General features: G+C 43.4%; 5 protein-coding genes across 9 annotated transcripts in view; 3 read left to right on the top strand and 2 right to left on the bottom strand.

The window, feature by feature from the left end:
- Positions 1-2: 2 nt before the first annotated feature.
- On the top strand, positions 3-3,719 carry LOC124379358 (transmembrane protein 272-like). The gene is made up of 5 exons (XM_046839673.1): positions 3-27; positions 1,176-1,251; positions 2,828-2,878; positions 3,012-3,215; positions 3,386-3,719. Exons 2-5 carry the CDS (start codon positions 1,188-1,190, stop codon positions 3,583-3,585), a joined length of 519 nt encoding a protein of 172 aa, XP_046695629.1. The 5' UTR covers positions 3-27; positions 1,176-1,187; the 3' UTR covers positions 3,586-3,719.
- A 1,692-nt stretch (positions 3,720-5,411) lies between these two features.
- sat2b (spermidine/spermine N1-acetyltransferase family member 2b) lies at positions 5,412-7,582 on the top strand. 5 transcript variants are annotated; one of them, XM_046839670.1, is made up of 6 exons: positions 5,412-6,242; positions 6,303-6,354; positions 6,525-6,608; positions 6,853-6,888; positions 6,968-7,008; positions 7,105-7,582. In XM_046839670.1, the coding sequence occupies exons 1-6, from the start codon at positions 6,174-6,176 to the stop codon at positions 7,276-7,278; spliced, it is 456 nt and encodes a 151-aa protein (XP_046695626.1). In that variant the 5' UTR covers positions 5,412-6,173; the 3' UTR covers positions 7,279-7,582. The 5 variants fall into 5 exon arrangements, with proteins under 5 accessions (XP_046695626.1, XP_046695624.1, XP_046695625.1 ...); XM_046839668.1 differs by having other exon boundaries at positions 6,810-6,911; positions 7,105-7,579; XM_046839669.1 differs by having other exon boundaries at positions 5,412-6,236; positions 6,810-6,911; positions 7,105-7,577.
- Positions 7,583-8,541: 959 nt separating this feature from the next.
- naa38 (N-alpha-acetyltransferase 38, NatC auxiliary subunit) lies at positions 8,542-13,266 on the top strand. Its single transcript, XM_046839675.1, has 3 exons — positions 8,542-8,699; positions 12,387-12,555; positions 12,858-13,266. Exons 1-3 carry the CDS (start codon positions 8,667-8,669, stop codon positions 12,965-12,967), a joined length of 312 nt encoding a protein of 103 aa, XP_046695631.1. The 5' UTR covers positions 8,542-8,666; the 3' UTR covers positions 12,968-13,266.
- A 2,014-nt stretch (positions 13,267-15,280) lies between these two features.
- Positions 15,281-21,620, bottom strand: cldn15b (claudin 15b). Its single transcript, XM_046839662.1, has 5 exons — positions 21,300-21,620; positions 17,743-17,907; positions 17,006-17,087; positions 16,693-16,803; positions 15,281-15,423 (listed from the first exon to the last, which is right to left on the bottom strand). The coding sequence occupies exons 1-5, from the start codon at positions 21,514-21,516 to the stop codon at positions 15,327-15,329; spliced, it is 672 nt and encodes a 223-aa protein (XP_046695618.1). The 5' UTR covers positions 21,517-21,620; the 3' UTR covers positions 15,281-15,326.
- Positions 21,621-23,930: 2,310 nt separating this feature from the next.
- The window catches only part of LOC124379354 (claudin-15-like), a 7,156-nt gene continuing 7,056 nt past the window's right edge, over positions 23,931-24,030 (bottom strand). The window contains exon 5 of the mRNA XM_046839664.1: positions 23,931-24,030. This exon is cut by the window's right edge and continues 370 nt beyond it. The gene's annotated coding sequence lies outside the window, so the exon portion shown is untranslated.

Below are 24,030 nucleotides of genomic sequence, written 5' to 3' on the forward strand. Positions count from 1 at the left end.
TTTCATCACACGTTCAGGCAAAACTCTGTAGGTTTTGTGTGTGTGTGGGTGGGTGTGTAGCTTGTGTAACAGTGTGTAACAGTGTGTGTGTGTGTGTGTGTGTGTGTAGCTTGTGTAACAGTGTGTGTTTGTCAAGTCAAGTTTATTTCTATTACACTTTTCACAACAGACATTGTCTCAACATTTACAGAATTTAACAGTGAAGGTGAATGATGTGTATTTATCTGATGAGCACCATGGAGACTGTGGTGAAGGAAAAACTCCCTTAGATGTTATGAGGAAGAAACCTTGAGAGGAACCAGACTCAAAAGCAGAACCTCATCCTCATTTGGGTGACATCAAGAGTGTGATTATAGTCTTTAAACACTACAGAACACTGGAGAGTGAGAACTAACATGAGCACTGGAGTGTGTGATTATGACTGATGTTCTTCCTACAATCTTCTACAGTTAGATGAGATGATGGAACCATAAACACAATGTCTCTAGATGGTTCGGGATGTTTGTGGGCATCTACTTCTTTAAAGGTCCACAATCTTCATGAGGTGGGACGTGACTGGAGCTGGAGCAACCTCAGGATGCCTCGGGATGGGGAGAGAAAGAGAAGCAGTGGAGAGGAATTAGCGTAGCTGCTGTTCATGATATTAACAGCACAAGTTGATAATGTGATGTGATCAGATGTTCTGGAGCACAAGGTTATGATGTGATGTGTGTTATGTGTAGAACTCGCTAAAAACATACGTCTTTAATCTGCACTTAAACTGGGAGAGTGTGTCTGAGCCCCGAACACTGTCAGGAAGACTATTCCAGAGTTTAGGAGCTAAATGTGAGAATGTTCTACCACCTTTAGTGGACTTTGCTATTCTAGGAACTACTAGAAGTCCAGAGTTTTGAGATCTCAGGGAGCGTGACGGATTGTAGCGTGTTAGAAGACTGGAGAGATACATGGAGATAAAACATTTAGTGTTTTGTAGGTAAGAAGCAGTAGATTGTAGTGGATTTGGAACTTAACAGGAAGCCAGTGTAGGGATGAGAAGATCGGGGTTATATGGTGATATTTTCTCCACCTTGTGAGAACTCTGACTGCTGCATTCTGAACTAACTGAAGCTTGTTTATTAATGATGTGTGTGTGTGTGTGTGTGTGTGTGTGTGTGTGTGTGTGTGTGTGTGTGCAGGATAAGTGTGTGATGGAGGATCGGTCTCTGCTGCGGAATATAAGACAAACTCCTAAACCGAGTCTCCCAGTCCTGAGTGCGTCTCACTCTCCACACATGTCTCACTCTCCACACACCTGTCTCACTCTCCACACCTGTCTTCTCACTCTCTCCACACCTGTCTTCTCACACTCCACACTTGTCTTCTCACACTCTACACCTGTCTCACTCTCTCCACGCCTGTCTTCTCACTCTCCACACCTGTCTTCTCACACTTCACACCTGTCTCACTCTCCACACGTGTCTTTTCACTCTCCACACCTGTCTCTCACTCTCTCTCACTCTCTCTCACACCTGTCTTCTCACACTCCACACCTGTCTTCTCATTCTCCACACCTGTCTTCTCACACTCCACACCTGTCTTTTCACTCTCCACACCTGTCTTCACACTTCACACCTGTCTTCTCACTCTCTTCACACCTGTCTTCTCACTCTCCACACCTGTCTTCTCTCTCTCCACACCTGTCTTCTCACTCTCCACACCTGTCTTCTCACACTCACACCTGTCTTCTCACTCCACACCTGTCTTCTCACTCTCCACGCCTGTCTTCTCACTCTCCACACCTGTCTTCTCACACTTCACACCTGTCTCACTCTCCACACCTGTCTTTTCACTCTCCACACCTGTCTCTCTCTCCACACCTGTCTCACTCTCTCCACCTGTCTTCTCACACTCCACACCTGTCTTCTCACACTCACACCTGTCTCACTCTCTCCACGCCTGTCTTCTCACTCTCCACACCTGTCTCACTCTCTCTCACTCTCTCCACACCTGTCTTCTCACTCTCTCACACCTGTCTCTCTCTCCACACCTGTCTTCTCACACTTCACACCTGTCTTCTCATTCTCCACACCTGTCTTCTCACACTCCACACCTGTCTTCTCACTCTCACACCTGTCTCTCTCTCCACACCTGTCTTCTCACTCTCCACACCTGTCTTCTCACCTCTCCACACCTGTCTTTTCACTCTCCACACCTGTCTTCTCACTCTCCACACCTGTCTTCTCACTCTCTCACACCTGTCTTCTCACTCTCTCCACACCTGTCTTCTCACACTTCACACCTGTCTCACTCTCCACACCTGTCTCACTCTCCACACCTGTCTCTCTCTCTCCACACCTGTCTCACTCTCCACACCTGTCTTCTCATTCTCCACACCTGTCTTCTCACTCTTTCCACACCTGTCTCACTCTCCACACCTGTCTTTTCACTCTCCACACCTGTCTTCTCACTCTCTTCACACCTGTCTTCTCACTCTCACACCTGTCTTCTCACACTTCACACCTGTCTCACTCTCTCCACACCTGTCTTCTCACTCTCCACACCTGTCTTCTCACACTTCACACCTGTCTCACTCTCTCCACACCTGTCTTCTCACTCTCCACACCTGTCTTCTCACTCTCACACCTGTCTTCTCACACTTCACACCTGTCTCACTCTCCACACCTGTCTCACTCTCTCTCACACCTGTCTCTCTCTCTCCACACCTGTCTTCTCACACTTCACACCTGTCTCACTCTCTCACACCTGTCTTCTCACTCTTTCCACACCTGTCTCACTCTCTCTCACACACACAGACACACACTGACCTCTCTGTTTGTTTTGTTGTCAGTAATCTCCAAACTGGTGGCGTTGGCGTTACCCATCTCACAGCTCGTCATTGGTGTGTACATTTACTTCAGTTCATTCCGTTTCCTCCAATTAAATGTGTGTTTAAGGTTATGATCTCTCTCTCTCACACACACACACACACACACACACACACACACACACACACACACATATTCCACACTCAGGTGTGCTGTACCTGAAGGAATGTCCCCGACAGCCCCTGGTCCCCGTCTACCTGCTCGTCTCAGGTGTGTTTGCGCTTGTCTTAGTCGTCTTGTCGTGTCTCCCTTGTGCTCAGGAGGAGGAGCAAGGGGGCGGAGCCATCAACACCTTATGTACTACCTGGAACTCCATCGTCACAATCTTTCTTTTTTGCTGGTTTATTGCAGGTGAACACACACACACACACACACACACACACACACACACACACACACACACACTACCAACAATCTGAAGTGTGTATGGGGGGTAAGTAGGTGCTGACTGTGTGTGTGTGTGTGTGTGTGTGTGTGTGTGTGTGTGTGTGTGTGTGTGTGCGCGTGCACCTGTGTTGCAGGTAACGTGTGGGTTTATTCCATCTATGAGCCAAGTTACGACACACACACCCCGGAATACCGCGAAGACACTCTACCTCTTCGCCTTCTGGACCATCACCCTCGTCTACATCATCATCGGTCTGATCATCACGGCTGGAACCTGCATCATGATCTGCATGTGTGTGTGCAGTCGAGCAGGAATCTCCAGCAGCCTTATTGATGATGTCTGATACACACAACATGTAACATCGCACATCATACACACAACATGTAACATTGCACATCATACACACAACATGTAACATCGCACATCATACACACAACACGCAACATCGCACACATCAGACACACAACATGTAACATCGCACACATCAGACACACAACATGTAACATCGCACACAACATGTAACATCGCACACATCACACAACACGCAACATCGCACACAACAGACACAACATGTAACTCGCACATCGTACACACAACACGCAACATCGCACACATCATACACACAACACGCAACATCGCACATCATACACAACATGTAACGCCGCACATCATACACACAACACGCAACATTGCACAAATCATACACACAACACGCAACATCGCACACAACATGTAACATCGCACACATCATACACACAACACGCAACATCGCACACATACACACAACATGTAACTCGCACATCATACACACAACACGCAACATCGCACAAATCATACACACAACACGCAACATCGCACACACAACATGTAATATCGCACACATCAGACACGCAACATCGCATACATCATACACACAATACGCAATATCGCATACATCATACACACAACACGCAATATCGCATACATCATACACAACATGTAACATCGCAACATCATACACACAACACGCAATATCGCACACAACATGTAACATCGCACATCATACACACAACACGCAATATCGCATAAATCATACACACAACACGCAATATCGCACACACAACATGTAATATCGCACACATCATACACACAACACGCAATATCGCATACATCATACATACACAACACGCAATATCGCATACACATCAGACACAACATGTAACATCGCACACATCAGACACACAACACGCAACATCGCACACATCAGACACACACAACATGCAACATCGCATACACATCAGACACGCAACATCGCACATCAGACACACATCGCATACATCAGACACACATGTAACATCGCACATCAGACACACAACACGCAACATCGCACACATCAGACACGCAACATCGCACGCATCATACACAACATGTAACATCGCACGCATCATACACACAACACGCAACATCGCACACATCCGACACACAACACGCAACATCGCATACATCAGACACACAACACGCAATATCGCATACATCATACACACAACACGCAATATCGCACACATCATACACAACACGCAACATTGCACACATCAGACACACATCGCACACATCATACACACAATACGCAATATCGCACATCATACACACAACACGCAACATCGCACACATCATACACACAACACGCAACATCGCACACATCATACACACAACACGCAACATCGCACACATCAGACACAAAACACGCAACATCGCACACATAAAAAAAGAATAATACAACTAGTTTTATTAGGTTCAGCATTACACGACTGTTAATTATAACCCAGAAGTGAATAAAGAAGTGTGAACACACACACACACACACACACACACACGATGTTGCGTGTTGTGTGTCTGATGTGGGATGTTGCGTGTTGTGTGTGTGTGTGCAGTCGAGCAGGAATCTCCAGCAGCCTTATTGATGATGTCTGATACACACAACATGTAACATCGCATACATCATACACAACACGCAACATCGTGTGTGTGTGTGTGTGTGTGTGTGTGTGTGTGTGTGTGTGTGTGTGTCTGATGTGGGATGTTGCGTGTTGTGTGTCTGATGTGTGGGATGTTGCGTGTTGTGTGTATGATGTGTGGGATGTTGCGTGTTGTGTGTATGATGTGTGGGATGTTGCGTGTTGTGTGTGTGTGTTCACACTTCTTTATTCACTTCTGGGTTATAATTAAGTCATGTAATGCTGAACCTAATAAAACTAGTTGTATTATTCTTTTTTTATTTATACACACACAGATAGTGACATATTACACAAACAGTAGGAAGGAGTGACGTGTGTGATGTGACGTGTTTAGGAGACATGCTGTATTAGAGGTGATAACAGGTTATCACTCGCCTTATCAAACCTCAATAAAGCAATAAATTCAATAAAAACTCATTTAGCATAAAGAATATGATTTGATGAACATTGTACTCATTGTATATAATCCCCTTTTCTGTGTTCTGATTATTTATATTATATCCATTTATTCATTTATCAATATTTATTCATATCTATCATATATATATATATATATATATATATATATCAGCCTTATCAACCTGTACATGTAAATATTTTACACTGCAACCAATGCACATCTGCTTTAGATAACTGCATTTCGATGTCCTGGTACTGTAACATGCAATGACAAAGTTTAATCTAATCTAATCTAATGTTGGGAAAATTATAATTTGTATAGTTTGAGACAATCACAGCACATTCACATTGGACACTCTAGTAGCGTTAGGAGCTGTGCCGAGGTTAACCGGCAGAGGGCGTCAGAGGAGCGGCTGCGCATGCAGTGCACATGATCGCCGTATTGCGGGTTGCCAGTGTGGGACATTAAACACTTGAAAGCTGCACTTCCGCTCCAGTTACAGCGCTTTGGAGTGAAATCTGTTCAACATGAACTTCCGAATCCGAGCAGCGCGAGAGGAGGACTGCAGAGACATTCAGAGAATGATCATGGTGTGTGTAAGTATAGGGTGCAATGTGCAAAGTGTGTGTGTTAATGCTGATTAACTGTATCTGCAGGAGTTGGCAGTGTATGAGAAGATGGCTGATCAGGTGAAGATCTCACACGAAGGTAAAGTTCACTTCAGAATGAATTAGTGAGAAGAGCTGCTGAGGTTCATAGACGGAGATTCGCTGTAGCGACTAATGGTAGAAACCGAAAGATTCAGGTCCAGAGTCTAAACGGTGTGTGTGTGTGTGTGTGTGTGTGTGTGTGTGTGTGTGTGTGTGTGTGTGTTACAGAGCTACTGAGAGACGGTTTCGGTCCAAACCCATTTTATCGATGTCTGATAGCTGAGGTGCCCGAGGAGCTGAAATCTGATGAAGGTGTGAAAGAGATCACACACACACACACACACTCTTATCTGTGTACTGTAAGTGTGTTCTGTACTTCAGAGAAAGTTTGTGATTAATTATAGAATTTGCACAAAGTCTCACAACTCAGCTTACTTATTCTTGTTTACATCAGAATCACTTAGAGTGTGTGTGTGTGTGTGTGTGTGTGTGTGTGTGTGTGTGTGTGTGTAGGACACACCACAATTGGCTATGTGCTGTTTTTTTACACCTACAGCACATGGAAAGGGAGGAGCATTTACATGGAAGATCTGTACGTCATGCCTGAATTCAGAGGTGTGTGTGTGTGTGTGTGTGTAAAAACAGTGTTTCAGCTATGTTTCTCCTCACAGGTAAAGGTGTTGGGAAAGCTCTGATGGCGTCTGTAGCTCAAGTGAGTTTAAATCAGTTTGTGGCATTTAAATTCCTTGTGTAATTGTGTTCAGGTGACAGCAGTGTGTGTGTGTGTGTGTGTGTGTGTGTGTTATAGGTGTGTGTAGAACAGCAGTGTGTGCGTTTGCAGTTTTCAGTGTTGGATTGGAATAAAGCATCACTGGATTTGTACATGAGTAAAGGAGCGGAGAATCTCACCATGGAGGAGGGATGGAACGTCCTGCGCTTTCATGGAGCAGCGCTCGAGAATCTCGCAAATGAGGCCCCATGACCATCATCACAATCGTCACCATCACCACAACCATCTCCATCAATCACAACAACAAACACCATCACCACAACCATCTCCATCAATCACAGCAGCAAACACACCATCACCACAACCATCTCCATCAATCACAACAACAAACACCATCACCACAACCATCTCCATCAATCACAGCAGCAAACACACCATCACCACAACCATCTCCATCAATCACAACAAACACACCATCACCACAACCATCTCCATCAATCACAGCAAAACACCATCACCACAACCATCTCCATCAATCACAACAACACACACCATCACCACAACCATCTCCATCAGTCACAACAACACACCATCACCACAACCATCTCCATCAGTCACAACAACACACACCCCATCACCACAACCATCTCCATCAATCACAACAACACACACACCATCACCACAACCATCTCCATCAATCACAACAACAAACACCATCACCACAACCATCTCCATCAATCACAACAAACACACCATCACCACAACCATCTCCATCAATCACAACAACAAACACACCATCACCACAACCATCTCCATTAATCACAACAACAAACACACCATCACCACAACCATCTCCATTAATCACAACAACACACCATCACCACAACCATCTCCATCAATCACAACAACAAACACACCATCACCACAACCATCTCCATTAATCACAACAAACACAGCAACAAACCATCACCACAACCATCTCCATCAATCACAACAACAAACACACCATCACCACAACCATCTCCATCAATCACAACAACAAACACACCATCACCACAACCATCTCCATTAATCACAACAACAAACACACCATCACCACAACCATCTCCATCAATCACAACAACAAACACCATCACCACAACCATCTCCATTAATCACAACAAACACAGCAACAAAACACCATCACCACAACCATCTCCATTAATCACAACAAACACACCATCACCACAACCATCACCACAACCATCTTCATCAATCACAACAACAACACCATCACCACAACCATCTCCATTAATCACAACAATCTCAACCAGATGGAAAGTTCTGTTCTGTTTATGAATGAAATGTAATGAAATATTGCATTTTTGTGATGAAACTCTGTAAGTTGTGTTTAAATCAGTCCCGAGTGTAAATAATCACAACTCTGTTTAATAAACATTAAGTACACGCTCACCCGTGTAAATCAAGAGAAACTGCAAAACCGTGGCTCTGGCAACCTCGCGCGACCACGTGCCATTTCCGCACATGCGTTTTAGTACGGTGTGGTGCGCATGCGCTGTGCGAAGCGTTAGCAGCGAGACAGGTTTGTGATGTGGGGTTCTGTTTTAAAGTGTTAATGTGGAATATTTAGTGGAATTCAGATGGAGGAGAACGGAACCGACATGCAGACTGAGGTACACACACACACACACACACACACACGCCTCTCAAATATTTACATAAAAATAGTTCTTTGTCTAACCATGCTACCAGTAATCTTTTTGCATTAGCATCTTATTTATTATTATTACTTACAGAATCTATAAATATATTTATTTCTGTACAGCGAATTGAATGATAATGTAGAATAACTTTATAAATAACCTGGAGTCTGACTGTATTATAAATGATTCAGTAGAAACCTGATGTTCAGGGTGAGTTTACACTCCGCTTTAAATTCTCTCCTGAAACAGAGCAGAAATCAGGAGTCCATTCACACTACATCAGAAGCCAGTGTTTATTTTTGTGTTTTACACACACTAGGAAATGAATCGGTTATCAAGGATTCGTTTATTTTAAACGAGTCTTTAATGTGACTCAGAAGAACGAGTCGTCTTAAAGAGTGTTTCGTTCTATTTCTACCGGACGCGCATGCGCAAAGCATCGCAAAACTCCGTAGGTCATGTAAACAGTTGAGCAGTTCATCTCTCAACTCTCCTCCTCCGAATCGTTCATTCTTTTATCACGTGACTCCCATAGACGCTGTGCAGTTTATATATATAAAATGAAATGAACTAAATGACTCAAAAAAGATTCATTCATTTTGATAAACGAGATTCAAAGAACCGAGTCACAAAAATGATCCAATCTTCTCATCACACACACACACACACACACACACTGATAGTGATGATGATGATGATGATGATAGTGATGTGATAGTGATGGTGGTGATGATACTGACGGTGCTGATAATAGTGATGGTGGTGGTGATAAGGATGATGATAATGACAGTGGTGATAATAGTGATAGTGGTGATAATTGTGATAGTGGTGATAGTGATGGTGGTGATAGTGATGGTGGTGATTGTGATAGTGACGGTGGTGGTGATGAGGAGGATGATAATGATGTGGTTATAATAGTGATAGTGGTGATGATTGTGATAGTGATGGTGGGGATTGTGATAGTGACGTGGCGGTGATTGTGATGGTGGTGATGATTGTGACGGTGATTGTGATAGTGATGGTGGTGATTGTGATATTGGTGGTGATTGTGATATTGGTGGTGATGAAGATGATGATAATGACGGTGGTGATAATAGTGATAGTGGTGATGATTGTGATAGTGATGGTGGTGATTGTAATAGTGACAGTGGTGGTGATTGTGATGGTGGTCATGATTGTGATATTGGTGGTGATGAGGATGATGATAATGACGGTGGTGATAATAGTGATAGTGGTGATGATAGTGATAGTGGTGATTGTGATAGTGATGGTGGTGATTGTGATAGTGACGGTGGTGATGATTGTGATATTGGTGGTGATGAGGATGATGATAATGATGTGGTAATAGTGATAGTGGTGATGATTGTGATAGTGATGGTGGTGATTGTGATATTGGTGGTGATGAGAATGATGATAATGACGGTGGTGATGATAGTGATAGTGGTGATTGTGATAGTGATGGTGGTGATTGTGATAGTGACAGTGGTGATGATTGTGATATTGGTGGTGATGAGGATGATGATAATGATGTGGTAATAGTGATAGTGGTGATGATTGTGATAGGATGGTGGTGATTGTGATAGTGATGGTGGTGATGATGGTGATGATTGTGGTAGTGGTGATGGTGGTGATTGTAATAGTGACGGTGGTGGTGATTGCGATGGTGGTCATGATTGTGATATTGGTGGTGATGAAGATGATGATAATGACGGTGGTGATGATAGTGATAGTGGTGATGATTGTGATAGTGATGGTGGTGATTGTAATAGTGACAGTGGTGGTGATTGTGATGGTGGTCATGATTGTGATATTGGTGGTGATGAGGATGATGATAATGACGGTGGTGATAATAGTGATAGTGGTGATGATTGTGATAGTGATGGTGGTGATAGTGATGGTGGTGATTGTGATAGTGACGGTGGTGATGATTGTGATATTGGTGGTGATGAGGATGATGATAATGATGTGGTAATAGTGATAGTGGTGATGATTGTGATAGTGATGGTGGTGATTGTGATATTGGTGGTGATGAGAATGATGATAATGGCGGTGGTGATGATGGTGATAGTGGTGATTGTGATAGTGATGGTGGTGATTGTGATAGTGACAGTGGTGATGATTGTGATATTGGTGGTGATGAGGATGATGATAATGATGTGGTAATAGTGATAGTGGTGATGATTGTGATAGGATGGTGGTGATTGTGATAGTGATGGTGGTGATGATGGTGGTGATGATTGTGGTAGTGGTGATGGTGGTGATTGTAATAGTGACGGTGGTGGTGATTGTGATGGTGGTCATGATTGTGATATTGGTGGTGATGAGGATGATGATAATGACGGTGGTGATAATAGTGATAGTAGTGATGATTGTGATAGTGATGCTGGTGATTGTGATAGTGGTGGTAATTGTGATAGTGACGGTGGTGATGATTGTGATAGTGGTGATGGTGGTGATTGTGACGGTGGTCATTATTGTGATATTGGTGGTGATGAGGATGATGATGACAGTGGTGATAATAGTGATAGTGGTGATTGTGATAGTGATGGTGGTGATGAGGATGATGATATTAAAGGCTGATTGTCTGATTTATCTTAAATTTTAATCTACTGTATCAGTGTAGATTTATTCATTGATTGAGACTTAAAGCACTTTTAGGTGGTGATGTTGGTGATTGCCATGATGGTGGTAGTGTTGATGGTAGTATTGACGGTGGTGGTCGTGTTGATGATGGTGGTGATGCCGAGGCTGATGGTGATTCCGATGATGTTGATGGTGATGATTGTGATGGTGGTGGTGTTTATGTTAGTGATGACGGTGGTGGTGATGATGGTGGTGGTGTTAATGATGGTGGTAGTGATGACGGTGGTGGTGTTGTTTTGACGGTGATTGCGATGATCTTGGTGGTAATGATGGTGGTGGTGGTGTTGATGGCGATTGTGGTGGTGTTGATAGTGATTCTGATGATGGTGACGGTGGTGGTGATGATGATGGTTATGATGTTACATTTTATTCTATTTTATGTGTTTTTACATTCAGGAGCAGAGTGACATCCTTCTGTCAGCTACAAACTCATTCACTCCCCATTCTCTCTCTCTCTCTCCTCTCTCTCTCTCTCTCTCTCTCTCTATCCCTCCCCTCTCTCTCTCTCTCTCTCTCTATCTCTCTCTCTCTCTCTCTCTCTCTCTCTCTCTCTCTCTCTCTCTCTCTATCTCTCTCTCTCTCTATCCTCCCTCTCTCTCTCTCTCTCTCTCTCTCTCTCTATCTCTCTCTCTCTCTCTCTCTCTCTTTCTATTTTATTCTAAGTAAACTTCTCTGTCCTGAATATATCTTCCAAATATCTTCCATTTCCCCTCTAACTTCACCAGCGATTAAATTTTGTGTGTGTGTGTTTGTGACGCAAGTCGCTGTGAAATTATATTGCATCAATATGAACCTGCACATTTGTCAGACCAGCTGTTCTAAAGACCTAATTACCACCTTCTTACCATCACAATCCAGAACTCAGTGCTGTCACATATCACACGTTTACTGTTTACTATTTACACTCTGGGCTGTTACTTACATCAGTAAACCCCTTGTCTCTGTGTGCGTGTGTGTGTGTGTGTGTGTGTGCGCGTGTGTGTGCGTGTGTGTGTGTGTGTGTGTGTGAGCCAGTCAGAGCAGTGTGTTTATGTGTGTGCGAGACGGAAGCTGGATAATCTGCTGAATAAGAGCATGAAGATCCGTATGACGGACGGGAGAACGCTGCTCGGCCTTTTCCTCTGCACAGATCGAGACTGTAATGTCATCCTGGGTTCTGCTCAGGAGTTCCTCCGAACCACCGGTATATACACACACACACACACACACACACGTACACACACCCTTGAGTTTGTCATTTGGCAGATGTTGATATACCGAGCAGATCTCCTGTATAACAGTGAGCAGTGGATTGTCTGGACCCAGAGCAGAAGCAGTTCTGTTCTACTGGGATTTAAACTCACAACCTTCTGATCAGATCAACATCTTAACATTAGAACTTCAGCTTATCCTCCCCAACAACCCCAAACATCTCAACACCCCCCCACCACTAACCCTTACTAACTCCTCTCTCTCTCTCTCTCTCTCTCTCTCTTTCTCTTTCAGACTCGTTCTCTCAGGCTGAGCCACGTGTTTTGGGGTTAGCGATGATTCCTGGTCACCACGTTGTGTCCATTGAGGTGGAAACGGAGAGTTTACAGAGCCAAGGCCTTTGAGCAGGGCATCATGGGAAATGGAGTTTAACTGTCAGTGTGTGGAGTCAAATGTGTGTGAGGATACAGGACAATAGCAAGACACACGCCATTACTATTCACATCTGTGTGTGTGTGTGTGTGTGTGTGTGTGTGTGTGTGTGTGTGTGTGTGTGAATTAATAAACACTGGTGGTAAGAGTAAATGTGTTTGTTTAACAGTGAGAGAGTGTGTTTATATATATCTATTGTGATATCACACGCGCACACATGCACACGCATCAGTTCATGTAGCAGTTACATATAAAGTCCTTGTTAACTACATTTGTTTGGTGTGTGGCTTCTAAATGTCGTGTGTGTGTGTGTGTGTGTGTGTGAGGGAGAGTGAGGGGGGGTATAGTGGAGTAAAACAGCATGTAACAAGGTGTACACAACTTAAGAGATTAATGTGGTGTGTTTAATGGTGAACTGCTGAACCACATCACAGAGTCGGAGCTGTTCCACAGTGAGTGCTGAACAATGGTGAGTGTTTGTGATTTGTGACGTGGCCCATGACCGTGTCTTAATCACAGCAGGAGTAGAAACGATCTTCAGCAGTGTGTTTTACACTGCTCTTAATAACATCCCTAAACATGAAACTCAGATGGACCACCGAGTAGACAGTTCTGGTCCACACCACTACCTGGCCCCGCCCTTCATCTCTACACACCACTACCTGGCCCCGCTCTTTATCTCTATACACCACTACCTGGCCCCGCCCTTCATCTCTATACACCACTACCTGGCCCCGCCCTTCATCTCTATACACTACTGCCTGGCCCCGCCCTTCATCTCTATACACCACTACCTGTACCCACCCTTCATCTCTATACACCACTACCTGGCCCCGCCTTCATCTCTATACACCACTACCTGGCCCCGCCTTCATCTCTATACCCCACTACCTGGCCCCGCCCTTCATCTCTATACCCCACTACCTGGCCCCTCTTCATCTCTATACCCCTCTACCTGGCCCCGCCCTTCATCTCTATACACCACTACCTGGCCCCGCCCGTCATCTCTATACACCACTACCTGGCCCCGCCCTTCATCTCTATACACCACTACCTGCCCCCTTCATCTCTATACACCACTACCTGGCCCCGCCTTCATCTCTATACACCACTACCTGGCCCTGCCTGTCATCTCTATACACCACTACCTGGCCCTTCATCTCTATACACCACTACCTGGCCCCGCCTTCATCTCTATACACCACTACCTGCCCCCTTCATCTCTATACACCACTACCTGCCCCCTTCATCTCTATACACCACTACCTGTACCCACCCTTCATCTCTATACACCACTACCTGGCCCCACCCTTCATCTCTATACACCACTACCTGGCCCCGCCTGTCATCTCTATACACCACTACCTGGCCCCCCTTCATCTCTATACACCACTACCTGTACCCACCCTTCATCTCTATACACCACTACCTGGCCCCTCTTCATCTCTATACACCACTACCTGTACCCACCCTTCATCTCTATACACCACTACCTGTACCCACCCTTCATCTCTATACACCACTACCTGTACCCACCCTTCATCTCTATACACCACTACCTGGCCCCTCTTCATCTCTATACACCACTACCTGGCCCCTCTTCATCTCTATACACCACTACCTGTACCCACCCTTCATGTCTATACACCACTACCTGGCCCCGCTCTTTATCTCTCTACACCACTACCTGTACCCACCCTTCATCTCTATACACCACTACCTGAACCCACCCTTCATCTCTATACACCACTACCTGGCCCCGCCCTTCATCTCTATACACCACTACCTGGCCCTGCCCTTTATCTCTATACACCACTGATTACAACACTACAGTATTACTCAAGAAACAAAAAAAAAAAAAAACAGGAAGTTTACATCTGGTTTGATAAACATTTAGAAATTTAGATTTAATGTAAATAAAGCATTTCAGTTTCTTATTATTGTATTAGGGTGTGGGCATTAAATATTGCTGTGGGTATTGAATAGTGGTGTGGGTATTGTATTAGGGTGATGTGGTGTGGGTATTAAATAGTGGGTGGTGTGGGTATTGTATTAGAGTGTGGGTACTGAATAGTGGTGTGGGTATTGTATTAGGGTGTGGGTATTGAATAGTACAGCAGAAACTCACTTGAGTGTGGAGTTGTTTAACGTTTCTATACCATTAAACTGATTATCATGGTTCTGTCTCATTTCATCAGATGCTATGCTAAAAAGCTAGGTGTCTACACACGTTGAATTTATTTAGTTTCTCCAAAGTGTCTTTATAGATTCAGTAAAATCTTGAACATTGTTGATCATTTTTTATTGTTGCCACGGCAACCTGAAGAATGTTTACACATATGCGTTTCTGCCGTAATGATTGGGCTGCTGGGAAATGACTGAGGTTGTATACGGTGTCCCTCTGCGCTGAGACTGGAACGGATAGGACCTGGAGACACACAGGCACATAACAGTATAACTGTACAATAACAGTTAAAAATCAAGAACTTCTCCTTCAGTGGGTTTCTTTATTTGTATTATTTTCAACATTGTACATTAATACTGAAGAATCCAATCTATGGAAGAACACATTTGGATTTCTGTAGTAAAAAAAACGTCTATTTCTTTTTTCCCCAGATGTTTTTTTATTTTTGATTGTCCAAAGTAGCTCCATGTAGCTTTGATGCAGCTCGGAAACTTCTAGCGTTTTCTCATCAGATTCACGAAATCATCACCTGGAATGTGTTTCAGGTCACAGGTGTGTTTTCATCATGAGTTCATCTGTGACATTTCCTACCTTCTTAATGAGATTTAGCGCATCAGTTGTGTTGTGCAGAGGAAAGTGTGAGTTCAGAGTCATGATTACTATTAGTGCTGCTACAACTACTGTACAGATCCAGATTCTAGCAGGAAACACTGAGTTAAAGAAAGAGAAAAGATCCATCATTAATTTAAGAAATGAAGATCAGTCAATCCCAAACATCACAAGAACTTGAAATGTATTTGCATATGCAGTTTCCAAAACCACCAAATGCTATAATGAAACATCTCTCATGAGGACCATCCCAGGAAAGGAACACCAAGAGCTACCTCTGCTGCAGAGGATAGGTTAATTACAATTACCAGCTTCAGAAAACACAGATTTACATCAGTGCTTTTGGGGTTAGTGACAGTGTGGTGACATTGTTGGTGATTAGGTTAAAATTGATGACATATTGCAGTGACATGCAGCCATCACATCTGGTTTACACGTAGTGGGACCATCGTTTGTTTTTAATATGGAAAATGATCCCAAACTCACACCTCTAGGAGTTATTTGTTTGAGAAGGAGAGTGATGAAGTGCTGCATCAGATGACCTGGCCTCCACAATCACCACATCTAAATAAAGGGGAGATGATTCTGAATGAGTTGGACCAGAGGATGAAGGAAACGCTGCAAACAAGCACTCAACACCTCTGGGAAATCCTCAAGATTGTTGAAAAACCATTCCAGTTGACGACTTCATGAGGTGGACTGAGAGAACGCCATGAGTGTGCAAGGCTGGATCAAAGCAAAATGTTTTACCTTGAAGAATCTAAAATATAATGCATTCTGGGTTTTTGAACACATTTTTGTTCATTACAGAATTCCATACGTGTTCTTTTATAGTTTTGTGTGTGTGTGTGTGTGTGTGTGTGTGTGTGTGTGTGTGTGTGTGTGTGTGTGTGTGTGATATACATTCTCTCCTCCTTGCTGTCATTTCCACACACACACAGTAAGCAGCAGCCACTAATCAGAGCGAGTGTAGCTGAACACCATCCGATATACAAACCGTCTCCTATCTCAAACCTGCAAAACACACACACATACAAATCATCATCTCACACACACGCATACAAATCATCATCACACACACACACACACACACACACATATATAAATCATCATCACACACACACACACACACACACACACATAAATCATCATCATCACACACACATGCATACACACACACCTTTTCTTTCTGGTTAGACACATCGCTAACACTTACTTTGTTCCGGGATAAAGCGGGTCAAAGAACTCCTGTGTGATGTTGAAGGCGTACCACGATACAGCGATCATCGTACTCAAACCTGCAACATCACAGCACAGTGTGACACACTACAGTACTGAGTTCTGGACTGTGATTAGTCAGACGTTGTTGATTAATTCTCTATAACAGGTAATAGGTTGATATTCACTTAACATTTATGGAAGGCTTCCAGACATCTTTAGGACAGAGACAGAGTTTACACAACAGTGACGGTGTGTTTTAAAGTGTGAGTCTAGCAGTGATGAGGTATGTAAGGTGTGTGTGTGTGTGTGTGTGTGTGTGTATATGATGGAGTAGATGTGAATCCACTTGAACCTGACCACTAGAGGAACCTAAACCCCTGCATACTCCATCATCTCCACATCATGTTAATGCTGTATATGTGTAGGAAGAGTAGAAGATCTTCTAAAACCCACCTCAGAAGCAAACCATTGGGTCATAACAGGAACTCAACTCATCTGTAAACATTTGTGTGCGGGTGTTGAGGGTGGGTGTTGGGCGCGGGTGTTGGGCACAGGTGTTGGGCTTGGTTGCTGAGTGTGGGTGTTGGGAGCAGGTGTTAGGCATGGTTGTTGGGCATGGGTGTTAAGGGCGGGTGTTGGGCATGGGTGTTAAGGGCGGGTGTTGGGCGCGGGTGTTGAGTGTGGATGTTGGTGCGGGTGTTGAGTGCGGGTGTTGGTGCAGGTGTTCAGTACCCTGCAGGATGAAAAACACTCCTCCCAGGACGGCAATTCTTCCCTTCACTATGTAGTTTTCTCCTCCGATTTTGGAACACTGCATACCGACCAGCGTGAAGATCAGACCAAACATCCCCAACACGATGGAGGTGATCATGAGTGCACGACACGCCTGAACAAAACCTACACACACACACACACACACACACACACATACACACACACACATTAACACACCTCACCAAAACCTAAACACACACAGCAACCTGAGTGATTATAGTCATTACTGTGTGTGTGTGTGTGTGTGTGTGTTTTAGATGTTTTTACACTCTATCATAAATAACCCCCTGCCTGTTTTCACTAAGATTTCAATTAAGATGTGTGTGTTTGTTTTGTTGATAGTTATTTTCCTGTAGTTGCATTCTTCTTACTCCCAAAACACTACTTCACTCTGCCAGCAAAATGGAGTCATTTTAATGCCATGTCCATGATGCCATCCTCAAATATGGAGCATTTACCACAGTGGATTTCTATCTACTCCTGAGGTTAACATGGCGGCCTTCGATGCAGACATCTTTCCAGAGATTGACGATGGGGCCTCTAATAATTTCTACCAGTGTCCAACAAGGTGGCCCAAGTCATGTTCCTGCCCAAAGCTGACAAAACAACTTCCCAAGCAAAAGCCAAACTCTAGCCAGAGGTAGAAGACAGTGTCTCACTTGATATTAGACTGAAAGAGAAAGGTACCAGTTGGAGTCACTCCAGAAGGATCACCTTTTGGGGGATGCTATGTTGAAGATTATCTCCCTTGTTCAGGAGCTCATGGAGTGCATGCCAGCTTGCAGGGCTGCAGCACATTTCAAGTTTTGGGAGAAGAATGTTGTCCTATATATGTCTGATACAGGATTCTAGCTGCTCAACAGTTCTGAGTTTCCTTTGTTGTGTTTTTTATTTCATTATGCACCAAATGTTTTCTGGTGGTAAAAGGTCTAAACTGCAGCAGGTCAATTCAGCAGCCGGACTCTTCTACTACGAATTCATGCTTTTGTAATAGATGCAGTATGCAGTTAGCATTTTCTTGCTCAAATATACAAGGCTTTTCCTGAGAAAGATGTTTTCTTGAACTGAGTCCTGATATGCCAGATGGTCCCTCTCATCTTTAGTCTGGAGCACATGGTGTCCATGGTTTCCAAAAATAAATTAAAGGTTCGGTTCATCTGACCACAGAACAGTTTTTCACTTTGCCTCAGTACATTTTAAATGAGCTTTGGCCCAGAGATGATGGTGGTGTGTCTGGATCATGTTCACGCATACCTTCTGCTTTATATGATAGAGATTTAACCTGCATTTGTGGATGATACGGAAAACTGTGTCCACAGAAAATGATTTCTGGAGGTGTTAATGAACCCATGAATTTTCATTACAGAATCATCACTGTTTTAAATGCAGTGGCCCCTGAGGGCCCAAAGACCACAAACATCCAATATAGATTTTCGCTCCTTGGCCCTTGTGCATTTCTCCAGATACTTTGAAATGTTTGGTGATATTATGTTCTGTAAATGATGAGATTTTCACATGGTGATGTTGAGGAACATTATTGTGAAACAGTTTGTAGATGCAGTCTTTCACAGATTGGTGAAGCTCCGCCCATCTTTACTTCTGAGAGACTCTGCATCTCTAAGATACACTATTTATACCCCAATCATCTCACTGACCTGCTGCTAATTAACCTCATTAGATACTAGATGTTTCTCCAACAGCATTAACTTTTCCCACACTTTTGTTGCCCCAATACAACAAATTTAAAAAGACCTGATTTTTTCCTTATAATGAAACATTTCCTCGTTATTTTATGAGATTTGCACATATTTTTTGTTCACATTCTGTTTTAATTTAAATTGTATACATTGTCCAAACTTTTTCTAATTTAGGTTGTATATATTTATTTTCTTTTCATGTTACACCCTGCAAATAGGAATTTTGTATATTTCACATAAACAATAAAATAACAGTAAAACAATAACCATATAATAATATACATGATATTATAATACAATCATCATAATAAATGATTTTCAGTGATTTTAAAATAATTACAGAATTTTATGGCTCTTTAATGGTTTAATGTTGTGTTTAGAGTAGTACAAGTTTCTGTTTATATCTGCAAACCCCTCCCCCTCTCTCTCTCTCTCTCTCTCTCTCTCTCTCTCTCTCTCTCTCTCTCTCTCTCTCTCTCTCTCTCTCTCTCTCTCTCTCTCTCTCTCTCTCTCTCTCTCTCTCTCTCTCTCTCTCTCTCTCTCTCTCTCTCTCTCTCTCTCTCTCTCTCTCTCTCTCTCTCTCCTCTCTCTCTCTCTCTCTCTCTCTCTCTCTCTCTCCCCAGCCTCCCTCTTTCTCCCCTCTGGAGTGTTGAGTGGAGTGTTAGAGAGTGTTGAGTGGAGTGTTAGAGTGTTGAGTGGAGTGTTAGTGAGTGTTGAGTGGAGTGTTAGAGTGTTGAGTGGAGTGTTGAGAGTGTTGAGTGAGTGTTAGAGAGTGTTGGTGGAGTGTTAGAGAGTGTTGAGTGGAGTGTTAGAGATTGTTGAGTGGAGTGTTAGAGAGTGTTGAGTGAAGTGTTAGTAAGTGTTGAGTGGAGTGTTAGAGAGTGTTGAGTGAAGTGTTAGTAAGTGTTGAGTGGAGTGTTAGAGAGTGTTGAGTGAAGTGTTAGAGAGTGTTGAGTGGAGTGTTAGTAAGTGTTGAGTGGAGTGTTAGTAAGTGTTGAGTGGAGTGTTAGAGAGTGTTGAGTGGAGTGTTAGAGAGTGTTGAGTGTACCAGCGACGCCCAGCATTGACGGAAGCTCCCTGCAGTTGTGCACTCCGGTGGAATCAGTAGCACAGGACATCCATAGGTTCTCATAAACAAGGGATGCGGTGATGACGTTCCCCTCAATGGTGGAAATCTTCCAGAAGTGATACGGAATAACGATCCCAGACATCACCCATCCCGCAAAGCCGAGCAGAAAAGCCATCACCTCGACCGCCGCATTCACCATCTCTACACTCACACTATAGCGCTCATATCATTATCACACCACAGGAATGATCCACCTGCAGCTCACTGCACCACCACCTGACTGATATCTGAGCTAAAGAGCTATTCATCTCCACCCCTACATCAATCTCCACCTCATTTCCATCCCATCTCCACCTTTACCTCCTGAACACTCCTCCTTCTTCTCCTTTCAGCTCATGCATGAGTTTTAACACTACATTTTTTACAGTCACACACACACACACACACACACACACACACACTTTATTTTAGCTAAAATAAGTATAGACATCAGGACCCATCTGTCACCTCCTTCATTGCAGGGACTTTGTGCGTTTTCTTAATAAAAATGTATAGTTTTTTCCACTTTTTGATATTTTTGCTGCGGTTTCTGTAGAGCAGGTTACAGCGCACACAAAGAAGTTCAAAACTGCCACATGTATGATGTGTTTAATTATTAGATTTATTTTGAACTGTACAAAAGAGTTATTATTATTATTATTATTATTATAGTTGTGTTGTTGTTGTTGTTGTTGTTGTTGTTGTGTTACCTGGTAAAGCCAGTAATGATGAGAAATACCAGCAGTCGTAAATGCCAGTGGAATCCTCAGCACAGGACATCCACAGGTTTTCAAAGATGTTGGAGGTGATGATGACGTTGCCGTAGTCAGTGGACACTTTCCACGTGTGATGGTGTAAAGAGATAAACGCAGTCACAGCGCCGAAAAAAGCCAGAAAAAGCGCAACAATCTGCAGAGTTTCTTTCATTATCTTCCAGCCGCTGTGTCGCTCTGCAGCTCAGTGTAATCACCACTGCTGCTGTGCTCAAGCGTGACGTGTGTGCGCGTGTGTGTGCGTGCGCGTGTGTGTGTGCGTGCGTGCGTGTGCGTGCGTGTGTGCGCGATTGCAGGTTGGTCCAGCAGCAGAATCCGCCCAGGAGCGTTACAATAACAAGTTTGTTTAGATTTTATTTATGAATTTAATAGAAATAATAAATCAACAGTTTTTCACTGAAATCTCACACCCTGAAATCCACTGAGCTTCTGTGGTCAGGTGACCCACAAGGTCTCAGCTTGGGTACCTGGAAGGTGCAATGTGTATGGTATGGTTCTGTCTCTGAGAAGACCACGGCCTTGCTGCATGGTGATGCCACATCTTCAGTCAGTGCCATAATGAGATTTCTACAATACCTGTGGATATTTTGTGTTTGAGGTAACGAGAGAATGAACATGAACACACCTGCTGTGTGAGTGTGTGGAGGAAGACACACACACACACACACACACACACACCCGCATTCTCATCTCTCGCTCTCTTTCTGATTCTGTTTCTTTCAGAAGACAGACGTCTGTAATTTTCATAAACATTAAAATAATTAATATAAATGTGTCCTTGAGTCAGACGTGACGGTGGTGAAACTCCCTGAGATGATATGAAAGGAAACCTTGAGAGAAACCAGAAACTCAGAAAGGAACTTCTGCATCTTCTGAAGAGTGCAGTTCATTCATCATCCACTTCTATTCCTGTGTAGTGTGAAGAGAAAAGGTGCCAGATGTGTAACCAGGAACCTGTTTATGAGCAACTTCAGTATCAGAGAATTGATATTGAATATTGACATTTCTGAATCATTACAGTGTCAATGTGAAATTTATTTGGTTGAAGTTGTTATTGCTGGATGGTGAGAAGGTTTGAACTGCAGTCCTAATGCAGTCCAAGGAAGAACATCCTCAGCCATCACCATGTATACTATGTGTGGACCATACTCAGTAATCTCATGTATATTTTAGGTTGGAGATGTGGAGCATTCTCAGCAGCAGTGAGGGTGTTCAGGTCACAAGAGTTGCGGAAGCAGGGCATCAGGAGGATCAGGAAGGTCCTGGTTGGAGTCATAAATAAGGAGTTCACAAGGATTTCATGACCCTTCCATTCACTATATTATTAGGTTAAAAAAAGGTGTGAGTTTAGCTGTGGACACGGACAGGACAATGGGCCTGGATTTGGGAGGAGCTGGTTTTTATTATGAACAATGGAGAGAGAGGTGTGGAAGAACGGCTGCTGCTTCACTCCCAGGACTCGGACAATCGCTGTGTTCAGCAGGTCACTCTGTTCTGCGTATCTGATAACACTCTCAGTTACAGCGCTCTATACAACAGCCCTAATTACATCTACTATGGAAAATCTTAGTTCTGAGACACGAACCAGTCAGAGGTTCAACTTATCAGATCCTTTAAAACCAACAACAGCCAACAGTCTGGTGAGGAATAGTTTTACTAAAACCTGGACAGATATAGAGCTAATATTTAAAAACTTTATTCAAACACAACAAAGTACAAAGGTTTTGTGTTTAAAAGTTTTTATTAAACACTGATACACAACTGAGATTAAACACTAATCACACTACTCATTTTGTGTGTGTGTGTGTGTGTGTGTGTGTGTGTGTGTGTGTGTGTGTGTGTGTGTGTGAGAGTGTGTGTGGGGGGATCAGTGTGTATGTGTGTGTGTGGGGAGGTAGTGTGTGTGAGGGGATCAGTGTGTGTGTGTGTGTGTGTGTGTGTGTGGAGATCAGTGTTTGTGTGTGTTTGTGGAGATCAGTGTGTGTGTGTGGAGATCAGTGTGTGTGTGTGAGAGTGTGTGTGTGTGTGTGTGTGTGTGTGTGTGTGTGTGTGTGTGTGTGTGTGTGTGTGTGTGTGTGTGAGGGGATCAGTGTGTATGTGTGTGTGTGGGGATCAGTGTGTGTGTGTGTGTGTGTGTGTGTGTGTGTGTGTGTGTGTGTAAAGCACAGATTGTTTACATGGAACTGAGGGTTATTGTAGAAAAGCTGTAATAAATGAGTCGAGATGTGAAGATTTAAATGTAGTAAGCGCATGTTGAACCTGTTCTTCTAAAGGCTTCTGTTTGCTGATTGTGGACTGTGGGAAATAAACCCGTGGGAAGATCTCAATTCTCCTGATGACGCCACAAGCTTTATAATCTGCTCAGGTTTATGTTACTGTTGTGATCGTTTGGCCTTAAAACTACACCTGGGTGTTTAAACATCTCTGTGTGTGTGTGTGTGTGTGTGTGTGTGTGTGTGTGTGTGTGTGTGTGTGTGTCTAAGAGCGAGTGAGAGTGAGAGAGAGAGTGAGAGAGTAGAACATGGTTGTGTGTGGACGAGTAGAGTTTAGACATGAAGCTACAGCGGCAAAAGTTAATTTTTTATTTATTTTTTATAGAACATTAAAGATTCACAAACTTAATCTGAAACAAACAGAAATAAAATAACTAAAATAATCATATTTATAT

This window comes from Silurus meridionalis, chromosome 25 (genome assembly GCF_014805685.1).
Source record: "Silurus meridionalis isolate SWU-2019-XX chromosome 25, ASM1480568v1, whole genome shotgun sequence".
In the NCBI taxonomy this organism is placed as follows: Eukaryota; Metazoa; Chordata; class Actinopteri; order Siluriformes; family Siluridae; genus Silurus; species Silurus meridionalis.